The sequence below is a fragment of the Carettochelys insculpta genome, chromosome 1 (assembly GCF_033958435.1).
Source record: "Carettochelys insculpta isolate YL-2023 chromosome 1, ASM3395843v1, whole genome shotgun sequence".
NCBI lineage: Eukaryota > Metazoa > Chordata > Testudines > Carettochelyidae > Carettochelys > Carettochelys insculpta.
Window position 1 is genome coordinate 88,592,005 of NC_134137.1, and position 16,373 is coordinate 88,608,377.

At 40.4% G+C, this 16,373-nt stretch overlaps 1 protein-coding gene across 7 annotated transcripts in view; it reads right to left on the reverse strand.

The window, feature by feature from the left end:
• Positions 1-16,373, reverse strand: part of MYCBP2 (MYC binding protein 2) — a 354,939-nt gene that overhangs the window by 193,244 nt on the left and 145,322 nt on the right. For all 7 annotated transcript variants that reach the window (XM_074989094.1, XM_074989085.1, XM_074989075.1 and 4 more), the window contains exons 24-26: positions 11,867-11,992; positions 11,655-11,782; positions 1,774-1,865 (exon numbers count right to left, since the gene is read on the reverse strand). In XM_074989094.1, coding sequence (XP_074845195.1) covers positions 1,774-1,865; positions 11,655-11,782; positions 11,867-11,992 — 346 coding nt within the window. The remainder of the gene's footprint in view (positions 1-1,773; positions 1,866-11,654; positions 11,783-11,866; positions 11,993-16,373) is intronic.

Genomic DNA, 16,373 nt, shown 5'->3' on the forward strand with positions numbered 1-16,373 from the left:
TGCCAGCAAAAGTGCCAAGGTTGGCTGACAAAATGTCAACTAAGCACATTTTGTATGTAGACATTCCACCAGTTTTGTCAACAAAATTCACTAGTGTAACCGTGGTCAAAGAGAAGGAGACGTAAGTGAAAAATATTTGACAAGGCAACTGTTCATAGTAAGACAGCTACTACATTTGGAAAATATTTAGAAATTGGTAGGTCCTCTCTTACTTATCCATTAAGTGTTTCAATAGCCTAAGGCCAAGTTATAGCAAAGAATCTTGCCTATATTCAGAAATTTCATGAAAGACCACAGCATCTGCAAATGAACTTTAATAAAAGTTGTTTTTCATCCACACTGATAAGATTGTCAAAGGAGGTCTTCTGTATCTGTGGTGCCCTTGCGTGCAATTAAATTCCCTCCTGATCATGCTCTTCTTCCACAGTATTCAAGTATAATTTCTGTTTAAAGGAAGACTGAACATATCACTAGGTAACTGAGCATTCCAGGATCCAGACTCAACGGTAGCGATATGCTTTTTTTGAAAGTTAGTTTTGTTACAGAAATGTGTCACTCCTAGTTCCTTACATATATGTGCAGTTCATACCGTACCCCAATTTCATACCTATGGATATTTCGGCAAAGAATGCTTCCTTTTTCCCCACTCCCAAAATGAGTCAAAGCACAACACAATGTCTTTTTCATCGAAGCCGTGTCTACACGTGCACGCTACTTCGAAGTAGCGGCACTAACTTCGAAATAGCGCCTGTCATGGCTACACGTGTTGGGCGCTATTTCGATGTTAACATCAACGTTAGGCGGCGAGACGTCAAAGCCGCTAACCCCATGAGGGGATGGGAATAGTGCCCTACTTCGAAGTTGAACGTCGAAGTAGGGCACGTGTAGACGATCTGCGTCCCGCAACATCGAAATAGCGGGGTCCGCCATGGTGGCCATCAGCTGAGGGGTTGAGAGACGCTCTCTCTCCAGCCCCTGCGGGGCTCTATGTTCACCGTGTGCAGCAGCCCTTAGCCCAGGGCTTCTGGCTGCTGCTGCAGCTGGGGATCCATGCTGCATGCACAGAGTCTGCAACCAGTTGTCGGCTCTGTGGATCTTGTGTTGTTTAGTGCAAGTGTGTCTGGGAGGGGCCCTTTAAGGGAGCGGCTTACTGTTGAGTCCGCCCTGTGACCCTGTCTGCAGCTGTGCCTGGCACCCTTATTTCGATGTGTGCTACTTTGGCGTGTAGACGTTCCCTCGCAGCGCCTATTTCGATGTGGTGCTGCGCAACGTCGACGTTGCCAGCCCTGGAGGACGTGTAGACATTATTCATCGAAATAAGCTACTTCGATGTAGGCTTCACGTGTTGACGTAGCTCTAGTGATCACATAATTTTAGTCAATTCTGAGACATACGCTAATAACATTCCACACTTCTAGCATATACGTAACATTTTAATGCTGCGACACCTCTCTCTTCAATTAAATAGACACAAGATTTAAAGTCAAATACCCACCGAAGGGGAAAAAAAATCAATGTGTTAGGCTGGGAAGGCTTTCACTTTCCCATTTGGTACCTCAAGTCTTCCTATAATACCTGAAATGGAATATTATTTTTTTGTTGCTCTTTTCAAAGTGTTACCTCTCTTTTATTGCAGGTAATACATGTAGCACTACATGTTAGAGATTTTAATGACACAGATTAGCATACCTTTAAAATATGTTTAAAATTCACACTAAAACAAAACTAGCAAGGCAGTAAGCCTCTTTAGAGAAAGTAAAGAAAATTGTTTACCTAGCAGCACAATCATATGCCAAGACATCAGTTTCAGCAAGAAGATCCCCATCAGTCTCATGATCTCCCCCATCTGGACCCAGTTCAAACAACTGGAAAAATAAAGTAAAATATCTTTCCATCTTTATGAATTTCATTCCACTGTATTAATTTGCTAGCCATTCTTTCTTACCTTCCCCTTGCTAGAAACACTGATGAACAGGGTACTACTACTCGTAAATATAAAACACAATTTTTTATTTCATGGCGACTGAAGTTCTTGGAGTATGCATCTGTGTGGATCCCACTCTAGATAACTGGCAATCAATTTTTTGTTTAGAAGACAGAAGAGTCTTATCTGCCAATAACTGATGATTGTGATGGTACCATTCCAAACGTGGCTTTTAATTTTTTTTGTCAGATGAAGGGCATAGTGTTTAAAATTACTCCAGAGCAGCCACTTGACACATATCCGGTATGGCGTATATTGGAAACTGGCAGAAAAGGCAATCTGAGCACTCACTGAACAAACTAATGTTTGGAAGGGCTATGCCATCCATGTGATGCATTCATATGGATGTAAAATCTGTCCCCCGCAATTTGATGTTATGTTCGGACAGTTCTGAAATGATACAAGGGCAGAAAGCTAAATCTGATGGAAACTGGTTGCCAGAATTGTGTCTGCCAATGAACAAGCTATCAGGATCAGTGAAGCTGCATCCAGTATGATTTTCCCTATAATGCAGGGTGCCAGGGGCATCGACAAAAATGCACTTAATACCATGATAACTTGTTATGAGAAATGCATTCTTCATGGACCCTGGACTTACACATTCACACAACCAAAGGTAAAATGCTATATTCTCTTTGAGGGCAAATATTTTTGTCATCATATTTTCTACTGCTGAAACATCAATAAAAGGACAGGGCTCTTAAGAGACCATTCATGATTGATAACATTGGCTGATGAGAAAGACTGCTAACTTACTAGACCCTGGAGGACCATCAATTCAAGAATTTGTTTTCATTTTCTGGTTGTATCTTAGTGAAAAAACGAGCAGCTCTCTGTCTGTTTACAGAATATATTGCACGTTTTGTATATAAGAATCGCCATGCGAGAAGTCTTTAAAGCTGTGAGGAGTGCTTTGCAGATTAACCTAATTGCCTTAAGTTCCAGAAAATTTATATGGAGTCTCATCCTTCTGGAAACATATTTAATGCATTTAAAGGTGGCCCAGAATACCACCTATAAGAGTATCCTTGATGAAAACATGAAAAGGGAACAGGAAGATTTTCACAAGGGATTCTCCACAGTGGATCAAACTTTACTGTCACACAGATGACTGAAAGGTGTAGAGAGTACAAGATCCCACTGTGCTTGTTGACCATTGACTTAAAAAAAAAACAAAACAAAACAAAAAACCTTCGATGCAGTGGAACAAAATGCAGCTTTGAATGCTCTCCTTTGCGGGATGCCTCCCCAGAATTGATTGTTCACAGTCAGTTACAGATTGATCTCCTTGTTCTGTCTTTCTCCAGGATATGTTAGGATCATACAAGACTCCATGATGGATGTTGTCAAGGCTATTCCCCCCTCCGACGCTCCTGAGCGCAGCAGGTGGGGGGCCCGCAAGAGACCTTAAAATACCTTGTCTCTATAGGCTTCTGTTTAAAAGCTTCCCAAGGTGACAGACTCCCTGAGCTTGGGAAGTAGCTGAGACCACCCAAGTGAGAAAACATCCTTTAAAACCCAGGCAGATACACTTAGGAATGTCTCCCTGTGGCGTAACCCCAAGCTATTAACCCTCCCTTAACAGAAAGCTTGAAAACAAAAAGGAAGAAATTAAGCTGAAATCTGCTCACAGACCTTTCTTTATGAAAGGTCAGCTTGTGTGCTTCCCTAAGCTTGACACAGGAACCAATCATTGACTTTTTTAAAAATAAAGGTTATTTATTAACAAAACAAAAGTTTTACGTGATAAAGCACAGAGAAGCATTTCCCTGGGATTCAGTTTAAAAGTTACAGTGTACCAGGGAGGGGGTACATCAGCCAACTCAAGAAGTCCCACACCAAATACAAAATAAAAAATAGCCTGATCACATCTCACTAAAAAAACATTTCCTTGAGCATTGAAGTGAAGCGCGGCATAAGACAGGGGACATGTTCACAGATGTTGTTTGCCAGCATTCTGGAAGATGTCCTGTGGAGCATTCAAGTGAAAGATGGATTTCTGATTGAAGGCAAGGTTCTACGGATTCTCCATTATGTAAAAGGCTTTGTTCTACTTTTCAGTGACATTGGTAAGAATGTGAAAGAGATTGGCCTAACTATGCACACTGGAAAAACGAAGTGGATGAAAAAACATACATTGCTCAGAGTATGTCATGCAGCTGGATGGCCAGTCCTGGCTATCCATAGACAGAGCTGGTGGGTCCATATGTGTATCTTGAGCAAGCGTTGCAGATGGACAATAAATTGGGCCCAGAGCTGAGCAGAAATAGGTCATATTGAATTGCCTTTGGGAATTGCCTCGGTGCAGTGTGTTTGTCAATCTGAAGCTTTACACCACTAAGACCGACCATATCTAAGGTGAGGTCTGAATAGTAGCGTCACATAAAGTAAAACTTACATGATCTAAAATTTTGAAACAAGTTTGCACTACGCTTGAGGGATTTATTTCATTGAGGGAGATAGATTCCATTTTATCCAATCATCCATCTCACAGAAGACAAGTATTTGCCAATTTGGAGGTGATTAAAGCTCTTATGAATACTGTAGTATAAGATGGTCAGAATGAGAATTTGTTGTAGTTTATCAGAGTCCAGCTCTTTGAACAGACTGCGATGATAGTATGCTGCTGCTGACCAGGAAAGCATCTATAACTAGAAACAAAAGCTTCCCCTGCCCCCTTTACATATCAGCTACTGCAGGTAGACATTTAATGCTCACTGTGCTGTGGCTAGATCCTATTGATAATGACTGGGCTCTAGATACTACCTTTGGGTAAGACAGATTAAAATGTGGAAGTATGCTTCTTGGAGGATGAACACTATGAATAAGTACTGTGCCAGTACAGAAGGGGTGGCAGAATGTAGCACTTGCCATCCTGAATCTGATACAGAATATATATTTGTAAAGTCTTCTGAGGTTGAAGATGAGCTGAAGACCTCCTTTCTTCTTCACAATGAGGAAATGAGGATATCTGAATTCCACAGATATTTCCTCAATGGCTCTTGGCCAGAGAAAGGAGACCACTTCTTTCAGAACAATTTCTGAAGAGAATGGAGTTTAGGTAGGGACTGAAGCTGCATCAAGTACGCTTATGAAGACTGCTAGGTATCCATTTGTTGGTGCAGATGTGGCTCTTGACCTTTCAGGTCAAATTCACTCTTGGTGAGTGGGGAGGTGAAGACTGATGGTTTGTGGTGGTTGGAGGGTGGGGAAGGGGTTAATACAGTGCAATTAGGACAGTGACCAGGGTAAAGATATCTAATATTAATGGTACTGATCTCTGCAGCAATCTCTACAGTATGCAAGCTGAGATGTTTAAGTTGGTGCCAGTTGAAGTGTTATTGATAGGGAGGGTGGCTCTAGAGAGAAAGTAGCTTCCATCAGCAATAAATCATGAGGGAATGTTAGTGCCTTAACAGCCAATGCCAGCTCTGATATTAGTACTGAGATTTTCAGCACTGAGGCATCTATCCCAGTCCCAGGTACAGGTTTAGCCTTGAGGGCCTTCAATGCACAGGTACTGAACAGTGTCACTTGCCTGTATAATATGACAGAACACAAAAAGTACAGTCCTGTGAAGGACAACACATATATTAAGAAAAAAACAAATTTAACATGAAGTAAAATTGACATAATTAAAGTGGGTTTGGGAGCAAAAGTCAGGAACATAGTACAAACACACGTGAAGTATGAGGAAATAGAATATGTAAAAATGTTGTGAACACCCTACAGTAAACATGCATCATATTACAAATCATTGTGTACACTGTTCTTAAAATAGGCATTACAAAAAGTATGGTTTAATATTATTTATTAAGGACCATCTCGTATTCAAATGCATTGCAGCTCTTGAATTACTGAGTTTTTACCAAATTAGGAAAAAACAAACAGCTCTTCTTGATATTTTGGTTGTTGACTCCTGGCTTAGAGTCCACAAAAACCTGTATTTTCTAGCAGATAATTTTTCTAATGAGTAAAATCACAGCACCACAGAACACTAGAACTGAAAGGTACCTTTAGAGGTCATTGAGTCCACTATCCTACCCTCATAGCCAGACAAAGTACCCTAGACCATCCCTGATAGATGTCTGTCTAACCTGTTACCAAATATTTCCAGTGATGGAGATTCTACAACCTCTCTGGGCAATTTATTTCAATGTTTAACCACCCTGACAGTTAGGAAGCTTTTCCTAATGTTCATCCTAAACCTCCCTTGCTTCAGTTTAAGCCTATTTCTTCTTGTCCTATTCTTGATGGTGCACAGGATAAGAGATGCAGGCACCGCAGATATGAGCTGGAGACCCTGCCCCACATCCTGTGCAGCTGCCATCAACACTCCAAGCCCTGACAACTCCTCCACAACACCATCCTGGCCCAGATCGTCAAGGTGCTGTCACCAACCCTAGGCACCGTCCAATGGGACTCCACTGTGCTAGGCATGGACAGCCTTCTGTGGTAGGACATCAGTATCACTAATGAGGAAACAAAGATCATCATGGTGGACATGTCCATCCCATTTGAGAACCGATCGGTGACATTTGGTGCAACCCACCACAGGAAAATTGTCACACACACCCCCTCTGACAGACTCGATGCTACTCCATCAAAATCCAGATGCTGCTAGTAGGTGCCCTGGGGCCACGGGACCCCCAGAACAAACCAGTAGTGCAGGCCTCATGAGCCAGCTGATGGTCTCAGACACCATCCAGTGGTCCTGAGATATCGACATAGAACACATCACAGGCCACCAGGAGGAACAGGTTAAGACAGTGAATACCTCACAAAACTATGGATGAGACTCCATGCTCCCCATTTTTTTCCCTTTTCCTTTCTCTTCTTCTGCAGGTTTGACCTGCAGTTGGGAATGATATGGGGCACAGAAGACGATGCATGGGTCTGAGTCAGGATTATGAACTCCATTTTTGGAAATTGTGGATTGCCTAGGGTTTGGGACTATGGGTATTTAATCTGAACAAGGCCTGGGACTAGGAATGCAGTCAGAGGTGAATATGGGAGGATAAGGATGCTGCAGAAGAGGATGAAAAAGGAGGAAGAAGATAAAATGTCCTAGGACTGGGATTATGGGTGCAGCCAGTGGAGAACACGGACAAAAAGGATGCTGCAGAAGAGGACAATGAGAGATGAAGATGATAAAATGTCTTAGGTCCACATATAGTATCAATTTTTCTCCCTTCTCCCTGTAACATTCTTACAAGTACCCGCTTTAATTACGCCAATTTTACTTCACATTTGTTTTCTTTCTTAAAAGGAGTGTTGTCCTTCACAGCAAAAATGCCACAAGCTACTTTCTCATTTTCAGAATGCACACTTTATTAACACCATGATCAATACATGGATAAAGTATCATATCCCACAATGTACTGCATATATTAAAATGGCAGTTATCCAATGTTTCCAGAGCACATATAATTTGCTATTTAGATATAATCTGTTCATTGTTGAGCTTTTAGACATTCACCATTTAGCGAAAATAATCAGGTGGTTTTTTTAAACTTTGTAAATTAGTGTTGGGAGACACAAAAAAGTCCTTAGACAGTTGGATGCAGCTCCACAGCTGCAGATTGCAGACCCCTGCTCTAAGCTATCCAAGAATTTGCTCCAAGTAGTTTTGCTCCAAATTTTTTTGGAGAGCTAGATTCACGAAAAAATTTGGGCATGAGTCTGAAAACAGCTAGCGGAGGAGGTATCTCCATTATATTTTTCCCCAGTGATTAGGGAAGTTACCTAGAAGAGGGTTTAATCCCATGAACCAAGAAAGACAAAGGGAGGAGGATGGAACTTGTGTCTCCGACATCCCAGTTGAGGGCTTTCACCTCTGTGCTAAATTATACAAGGAAGGAAAAACACCACCTTCTCCTCCAACTGTTTTGTGAATCTAGACATGGATTTTATCTTTGCCTCCATTTTAAAAATTTCTAGAAACTAAAGATTTCATTTCAGAACAAAACTGAATTTAGTTTTTTGTTGAATTCAATTTGTCGAATATTTTCAGATTTATTTTTGTTTGTTTTTTGGTTATGGTTCAGGCTGAACTATAATTTTATGTTTTTTTTTTTCCAGAATTGCCTTGGAAACAAAAAATAAATAGCCAGATAAAATGAATTATTAACACAGCTCTAGTTCTCTCCTTTTGTCTCAACTTTGTCTCTAGCTAAGGCCACTGCTGGGAACCCGAGTCCCGTGTTCTGATACTTTTCCATAGTATGGTTTCAGTCATCAATGACAGAGCAGTCATTAATTCTGACACAGTCCAGGGCTGCCATTACTTATTGCTTGTGGGTGCTGGGTCAGATTACTTTTTTTAAACCTACATCAGTCTTGCGAGTCATACCCAGGCCGACAGACTGGGACATAGAGCTTGATGCCAGGTATCCAAGTATCCCTGGATTTTCATGTGCTTGAGGAGAATGATGGGCACATGGAGCATTAATCAGACACATGGCTCTCAGTGATAAGGGGAGGCTGTCCAGCTATGGAGCACCAGGAACGCAGCCCGCCAGAGAAAGGGGCTGGCTGCTGATGGAGCTGCCCCAACAACTGGACACGATGGGGCTTCTGCCCCAAGCAGGATGTGGGGAGGGCTCCTCCACAACTTCCTCACACCAAAGGGCCGAAGGGAATGGGACTGCAGCCCTGTCTTGGGTGCAGTATGGGGCAGAAGGGTTTGAATCTACCACTGAAGTGGTTTTGGCACAAAGCAGTTAATTTTTATTTGCCTTCTTCTTAAAGGGAATGAATTTAAGGAAAGGTTTTGAAAGAAAGAAATGAAGGGGAAACTTACAGAGAAATAAAGCAACAGAAAATGTTCTAGGAAGCAAAAGGCAGACAGACAATCTGGCTCTGACTCACTGCCATGTACCGTAAGAAGGAACTGAGGATGTTGACACATGCTCTGCCGTTTACGCCACTAGGTGAGGAGGTTCAGAGGCATGAACAGCATAGCTACAACTCAAAAGACACTGTTATTCAAAGATTCTGATCTCCCACATATTAGGCAAATACACACCTAGGTTACGTCTACATTACAGCGATATTCAAAAGAAGTTCTTTGGAAGATCTCTTCAGAAAAAGCTTCATTCAAGAAAGCGTGTCCACACACAAAAAAGTGCATCAAAAAAAAAAACAAAACTCTATCTGTTCTTTCAATAGGGAGCATCCACAACCCCTGCTCTTTTGAAAAAATGGGATGGGAATCAAAAAAATCCAGCTCCATGAGAACTGCTCTTTCAAGAAAAGTACCCCTGGGGCATCTACACATGGTTTTTTCCCCCCACAATAAACTTTTGGAAAAAGGCACTCTTCCTCATCGGAGAGAGAAAGAGGACTGTTGGAAAAAAGTGCTGCCTTCTTTCAACTTCAGATCAAAAGAGTGCATTTTGTGTGTAGATGCTTTGCAGGTTCTTTCAGAAAAGGCCAGTTTTTTTTGTTTGTTTGTTTGTTTTAAAAGACAACTTGCTAGTGTAGACCCAGCCATAGAGAGAGATCCACAGACACAAATACTCAAAGACCCTCTAGTTATTCTCAAACCGCAGGTTATTACTAGAATGGCATTAAAATAAAGCTCTCTCTCTAAAATGTACAATACTATATTATACAATCTATAATAGTCTCTTGAAGCCCTACACAGAAGATATGGAAAAACAGTACAACTGCAGCAGTGCAATCTCCCAAATGGAATTCCTGTCTTAAAACATTTTAACAGAAAGTTTGGTTTTAATCACTTCAACCATGTGGAGACCAAAGTTCCAGCAGTTTAATCTGGGATAACATAAATGGACTATTGCTGTTGCATAGTGTCACTGTGAGGCCAAATTGGGTGGCGTTAGAATGGTTGCCTATTTTTTATTAACTAGGTTTGATTTCAATTTGTCTCTGACTGTTTTGGGCTTTTTAGGTAATTATAGCCTTCTAACGTTAACCATAAATTATTCATACAGTTTATCAACCTTAATTCCTTTTTAATGGCATTTCCACATTGCCCAAGATCAAATTTATATTGTTACAATAAAAGAGTGTATTCAACTTCATGTCAGCTCTTTCATCGTTGAGCCATTCCAATTTTTAGGCAGGCTACTATTCAATTTTATTAGGTCCAAAATGCATTGTTTCACTTTTGTCTACATATCTACCCAGTGCCTAATTCAGGGATCTCTATTTTATATTGTTTAAAATGGAAGAATGACCTACCTCAAAAGAATTAAGTATTTTAAATTTTGGTGTCATCAGCAAATGTTGACACTAACTCATCATTTAATTCTACATCATTACAAAACACTTGAGAAATAATTCTAATTTCTTGTTTTAATTACACTTCTGAAGAATCTTAGCTTGCTTACTGACCGCATACAGTTCTGATTCTCTGCACCAATCCTAGTCATATGGCAATTCAATCTGTTTATATGAGAACAGTTTCAGTTCCCCCTCGCTTCCAAAATGTTAACAACGATCAGTCTCTAAATTTTCTTGAATAGAAACTCTTAATCCCACTTGTCTGAAAGTGGAAGAAGCAGCATCAAAACTAAGTAACTGATGGCATCTGAATGGCATGCTATAACCCAGAAAAAAGAGGCTTTAAGTAAATTAAATAATCCAACTTGTTCCTTTCCTTTCAACATCCTGAGGTGTTTCTGAAATCTCTATGATGAATAGGAATTAATAGTTTAGCAGTATAAAGAGACAATGGATAAAAATATTGTATTTATGGTAACATTTATTAACCAGGAAAAAATAAGACCAACCACCTTGAAACCCAGGTTGTATGAAGTTATATTTGGGTACGCTCATAACACTGAATAGACCTACAAAGCAAAAGTGCCTTTTTCCTTCTGTATGTAGCTTTTCATTTTTTTATACTTTGAAATCAGCGATTTCAATACTGACATAAATAGACTACTCAGTGTGTAAAAACAGTCACGTGTGTATCTAAAATCAGGGCCTAAGGTCATAATCTCTTTTGAGCACAGAAGGTGTGTGTGTCTTTATAGGACCAGGTCAACTTGTAGGTCAGCAAAAGAAACATTTTGATGACGCTGACTTTTTCTGTCATGATTAGGAAAGAGGACAGTAAGTTTTAGAGGAAAAAAATAAGGGTTATCTATGCCCAGTTGTAAGTAGTATAACATGATGTTACTCAACTTCAAAGTTTCTAGGTGCTCAAGTTGCAATGTTAAAGAAAAAAACAATTCCAAAATATCACCTCTTCAAAAACGTCTATGAACTTGCCTTTCATGCTGAATGATTAAAAAAATAAAAAAAGTCTTCAATTAAAAAAGATTCTCATCACTTCACCCACCATCAGTGAAGAGCTCCAAAATTTGATACAAATGCTACTTAGGAAATTTAAGACAAGTGGTAAAGCATTTACTTTAAATGTGACCAGGACATAAGTGCTAATACCCCTGTTCTGGAAAAATTTGCATGGGATTTTAACAAAGAGTAATGAAATGCTCAGTGTCATACCTTCACATTACCATCATCATGAAGCAGTAAATCAATACTGTCTCAATGAGGAGGCTGATTCATATTTTCAGAGGGGGGCACTTTTTGTTCCTTTTCTGATGAACAGCTTTCATAACTCTACAGCAAGGCTCAACAGAATCAGAAAAAAACTCTTATCAATTCAAAATTACAGTTCTTAAGCCATGCTTACCTTTATTTTAGCAGTGTATTCTCCTCTACCTCCAAAAAGGCCAAGGCCACCAAGTAAAATGTCAGTATCGGCATAGAAACGAATAGCTTCCACTGAATGGGCTGAATAACCCCAACCACCTCCATGACCTACAAGGAACAAATGATTACGGATTTAGGGAGCCAGATTTATGGAATGGATGTCCATGCAACAAAATTTTACTGAGTACATACTTTCAAATCTATTAACAATACTATAATCTTCCTTGGAATAGACTTTCATTACTGCTTGAGTCTCCTCCTCTGTATTTGCTACACCCATTTTTAAGTCTTGCATAGCAGCCAATGTATCTAGACAACCTGAAAGAAAATAAAAAGAAATATAAAATTTCTGTAACTGGAAACCACAATCAGCGAAACTGTGATGAAAAGCTAAATACTACTAAAGGAAAATATCATCAACAGCATCACAAATTGTCTCTCACCCACATAAATATGCTGTAGCAGAAGAATAGCACTTTCCCTCCAATTATGCTCGGAGAAGTCGCTATGGTAACATATGCAGCCTTACCATTGAGGACAAACCCGTTTATTAAGAAATTTGTTCTCAATGAACTAAGAAATATTTGACTAAACCTTCACATAGCCAATGGCACATAGCCTCTTAACAGCTGCCTTACACACATTATTCTTTTGAAAACAAAAAGCAGCCAAGTAGCACTTTAAAGACTAGCAAAAGAGTTTATTTTCAACTATTTTGCTAGTCTTTAAAGTGTTACTTGGCTGCTTTTTGTTTTGATATTGTATAGACTAGCACATCTCCCTCTGTGTTGTTATTACTCTTTAGGTGTCACGTATTCTTCACGTAAATAAGAGGAATGAAGGGCTAAAGTGGAAGTTTCTCACCTGACTTTCAGTCTCTATGGGTGCGTCTACACTAGGAACTACCTTCAAAGTTAGGCACTACATCGAAGTAGCCGGCATAGAGTCTACACACACTTTCCCTTACTTCGAAGTTAAGTAAGGGAGCACAATTTCAAAGTCCTTACTCCATTCTTGGGAATGGAGTAGTGCCCTACTTTGAAGTTTAACTTCGAAGTAGGGTGTGTGTAGACGCTCTACTTCAAAGTTATATTTCGAATTAAGCAATTTCAAAGTCATTTTTGTAGCGTAGAGACAGCTTAAGTGTTCTTAGCAAACGGGTAATGACTCGACATTAAGATCAGGATAGAGAAATGATGTATAGAAAACAGATTAGTTGTAGGAACTAAAATCCTAGCTGAAGCTAAGTGTAACTCTACACACTGCTTTAATTCATTTGAGAGGATCTTTTCTTAGAAATAGAGCTGGTTAGACAAATTCATGCTGGACAGGCTTGAGCAAGCATACTAACAAAAGCAATGTGGACATTGTACCTTATGCTGGAGGGTGGGCACTAAACACACACAACCCATAGGCTTGATAGTCCAAACTCCAGCTTGAGTTTGATGTCCACATCACTATTGTGAACACACTTCTCAGGGTCTGCCATCACAAATCTATCTGCCCAAGCTGCATCTTACAAAGTGGGTCTTTGCCAACAAAAACTTATGCTCCAATATATCGGTTAGTTTATAAGGTGCCACAGGACTTCTTGTTGTTTTTACCCAAGCTGTGAAATTCACTCAGATAGGAACAGCATCGGGGTTGAAAGGCTCTGCCAATTCTCAGAATGTAGACTAGAACCAACTGATACTGATATGCTCCTGCAGCTATGTGGCTGTAAGCCTGCCAGCCCACAGTTGATGCTGGATTGGCTGCAGGTAATAGGTATCAGCTCTGAGGTGGAAAATGTGAATGAAAGCAAACTTAGAAATATAAAATCTGCTCCCAGATCAACACTCCTCAATTTCAGTGAGCTATACACAGAAAAAGTTTTGGCCAAAATCTTTCTACTTGAGGATCAAAGAGCATTTTTTAAAATCTTTTCACAACACTTTTTTTTTAAGTGTAAGCTGTGCAGACAGACTCCTGAAGATGAGAATGCAGTCTTGGGAAGAGTACACTGAGGAAAAAACTGATGTGAAAATCAGAAGCAACTTTAGGCATAAATATCAGCAGGAGCTCCGTGATCACTTTTATCTTTGTGGATCATCTTTAAATGTTTTGTAGAGGTTAAGGTAATTAGGTAGTATTGAAAGAGCGGTGTTATAAGAAGCACCATTTAAGTATATTCCAAATGGAGGGCCCATTAATTTAGTTAGTACCAGGCTTATATCCCAAGAAAGGCAAGTTTCTAGTCAGAAGAACTGTTTTAATAAGGTCTTTAAAATCTAGTAACCATGGAATGGGAAAATACAGGTCTTTCATTAACATGTTATTGATATGCAGAGATGGCTTCTAGGATCACTTTCAGAGAAAAGAGTCACACAACCAAAAATATGACTTCAAAGACACAGAATACCTCAAAACCGCTGAAAACCCAGCTTTTGATTAAATCACATTCTTGTTAGTGCCCACATGTAAAATATCCATTTTTGTCTATATCTCATCCAGGTAGATGCTTTTGTTGAATAAAACAAAAAGTTATCAACACACTGCATGCATGAAAGAGCCTTTACAGAATAGAAAATCATGCTCCAAAATGTCAGGATTTAGATTTTGCAACTGACCTCTATTTTATACTAAATCACCTTGGAAAATGTTTTTGGTGTACTAACATGGTTCCTTTGGCATGAGCAATTCAAATACAAGGACCTTCTCGTAACACATATTCCTGAGGGAAGTAGAGTTGAGATGAGGCCCAGTGCCAAATTGTATGAGATTCTAGATCTGGGAGACTGACCTTGACAAACAACCAGACATAATTACACATCAAGTGTTGTAAAAAAACAAAGATAGATAAAGACTGAAGTGGGGGGAATAGAAAGGAAAGCTGCTTCTTACAAAAAGATTCAGTGGTCTGCGTTGGAGTACACTGAGGATGCTTGCTCTTTTATAGCTAAGATGACAAGTAGGTCCTGGGCTGCACGTACCATAAAAGGATGTGGTCAAGATGTCACCCCCAAAACAGAGTTCCTCACATAGAATGGAAGTACATACAGTGTGTTCCACTACAGACCTGTGAGGTGGAAGTCAGATTCAAACTTATGGCTAATGGGGAGAGTGTTTTTTTCCTTTGATTAGTATGATGCCAGAAAGATATCGATTGATACCACTGTAGAAGTACATTTTTCTAAATTTAGGCTCTTCATGTGAAGATGGCAATCTATTTGAAAACATGAGGTGATATCTACAGTATATTCATCAGTATCCTGAGGTACTTGCTATTCCAAATATCCCATATCTTAGTTGCTCACTAGTAAAAGTGTTAGGTCTCTGAAATAGATAGCAAATGGGACTGGTATAATCTGTAGGTGCCAGAACAGAAATTGCTGCTGCCAGCAGATGTGGTGCCTTCAGCAGTGCCACAGAAGTGGAGTCTGCAAGTCACATGGTATCCAGGGTTATCGCTTAACCTCTTAAATAAGGGCCTGAATTCACTCGTCTCTTAGTAGCCATGTAAACAGCTGTACAGGATCTTGAAACATCTCCTTCCAGAAGGCATGGAGAGGTTGGAAAATTGGCTGAAATGTACTAAAACAGTGCCCTAAACGGGGGGGGGGGGGGGGGGGGGGGGGGGGGGCTGTGAGAGAGTAGGGAGTAGGCTGGGAAATGGGTTGTGACTTGAAGAGAAGGATTCTATGATCTGTGGCAGAAGTACACACAAGTTCTCTCATCCCAAATGTTTCCTTTTCTCTTTAATTTTGGAAGAAAAAATTTTGGAAGTAGAAGTCAGCACCAAGAAGTTGGCTTCTGGCACAGAAGCCACGTGTATCATTTTTGGGTGGCTCTGATTCCAAGACAAAAGCCGATGATATCAGAGCATGAATCATATTATGGGGGCTTCTCTTGAGCATAACGGCGGCCGCGCAACAATGATGTTGAAGGGCATTCACATGAGATTACCTGCTGCCAGAGGCATTAGGTAATGAAACTAAACCCAAATCCTGCAAGCAACTCTGATAACAGCAAGTACCTCTTAGGCACAAAAGCCAAAATCTCAGCAAAATACAGAGATGCCTTGCATATACAAAAGACACTGGTCTGAGGTAAGGACAGGTATCTTGGTTCAGGGGCTCAGAGGGCTGATAAAGCTGTAATCTCCTACCCCTGCAGGTCAGAATAGGGGATGATTTGCTTGGCACTCATGCTGCTGAGAGAAATCTGGGAGATGTGAAGGATGACAATCTCAGCATGAGAAAACCATACAAAGCTGTTGCAAAAAAGCAAATGCAATTGTTGGTTGCACTGAGAGGCTGCTTCTACACTCGCCCCTCCCATTGGAGGGGGCATGGTAATAAGGCAATTCAAAGCAGGCTAATGAGGCGTTACCATGCATATTCAGTGCTTTGTTAGCATAACGGCGGCCGCACAAATGTCAAAGTGCAGACTTCGAATTGCAGATTGACAATGTAGATGTGGGCAGCTTCAAAATGAGCGCCCCACTTGGACATTCCCTTACTCCCACCTCTGAGGAGGCAAGTGTAGAAGCAGCCAGAGGCATGGCATGGTAATTCACAGGAGACAATAGTGCCACTCTATTCAGTGCTGATTAGGCCTCATCTGGAGCACTGGGTCTAATCTTGAGCACTGCTATAGGCAAAAGACCATAGAGAAACTCGAAAGACAGAGGGGAGCAACAAAGAATACTAAAGGGATC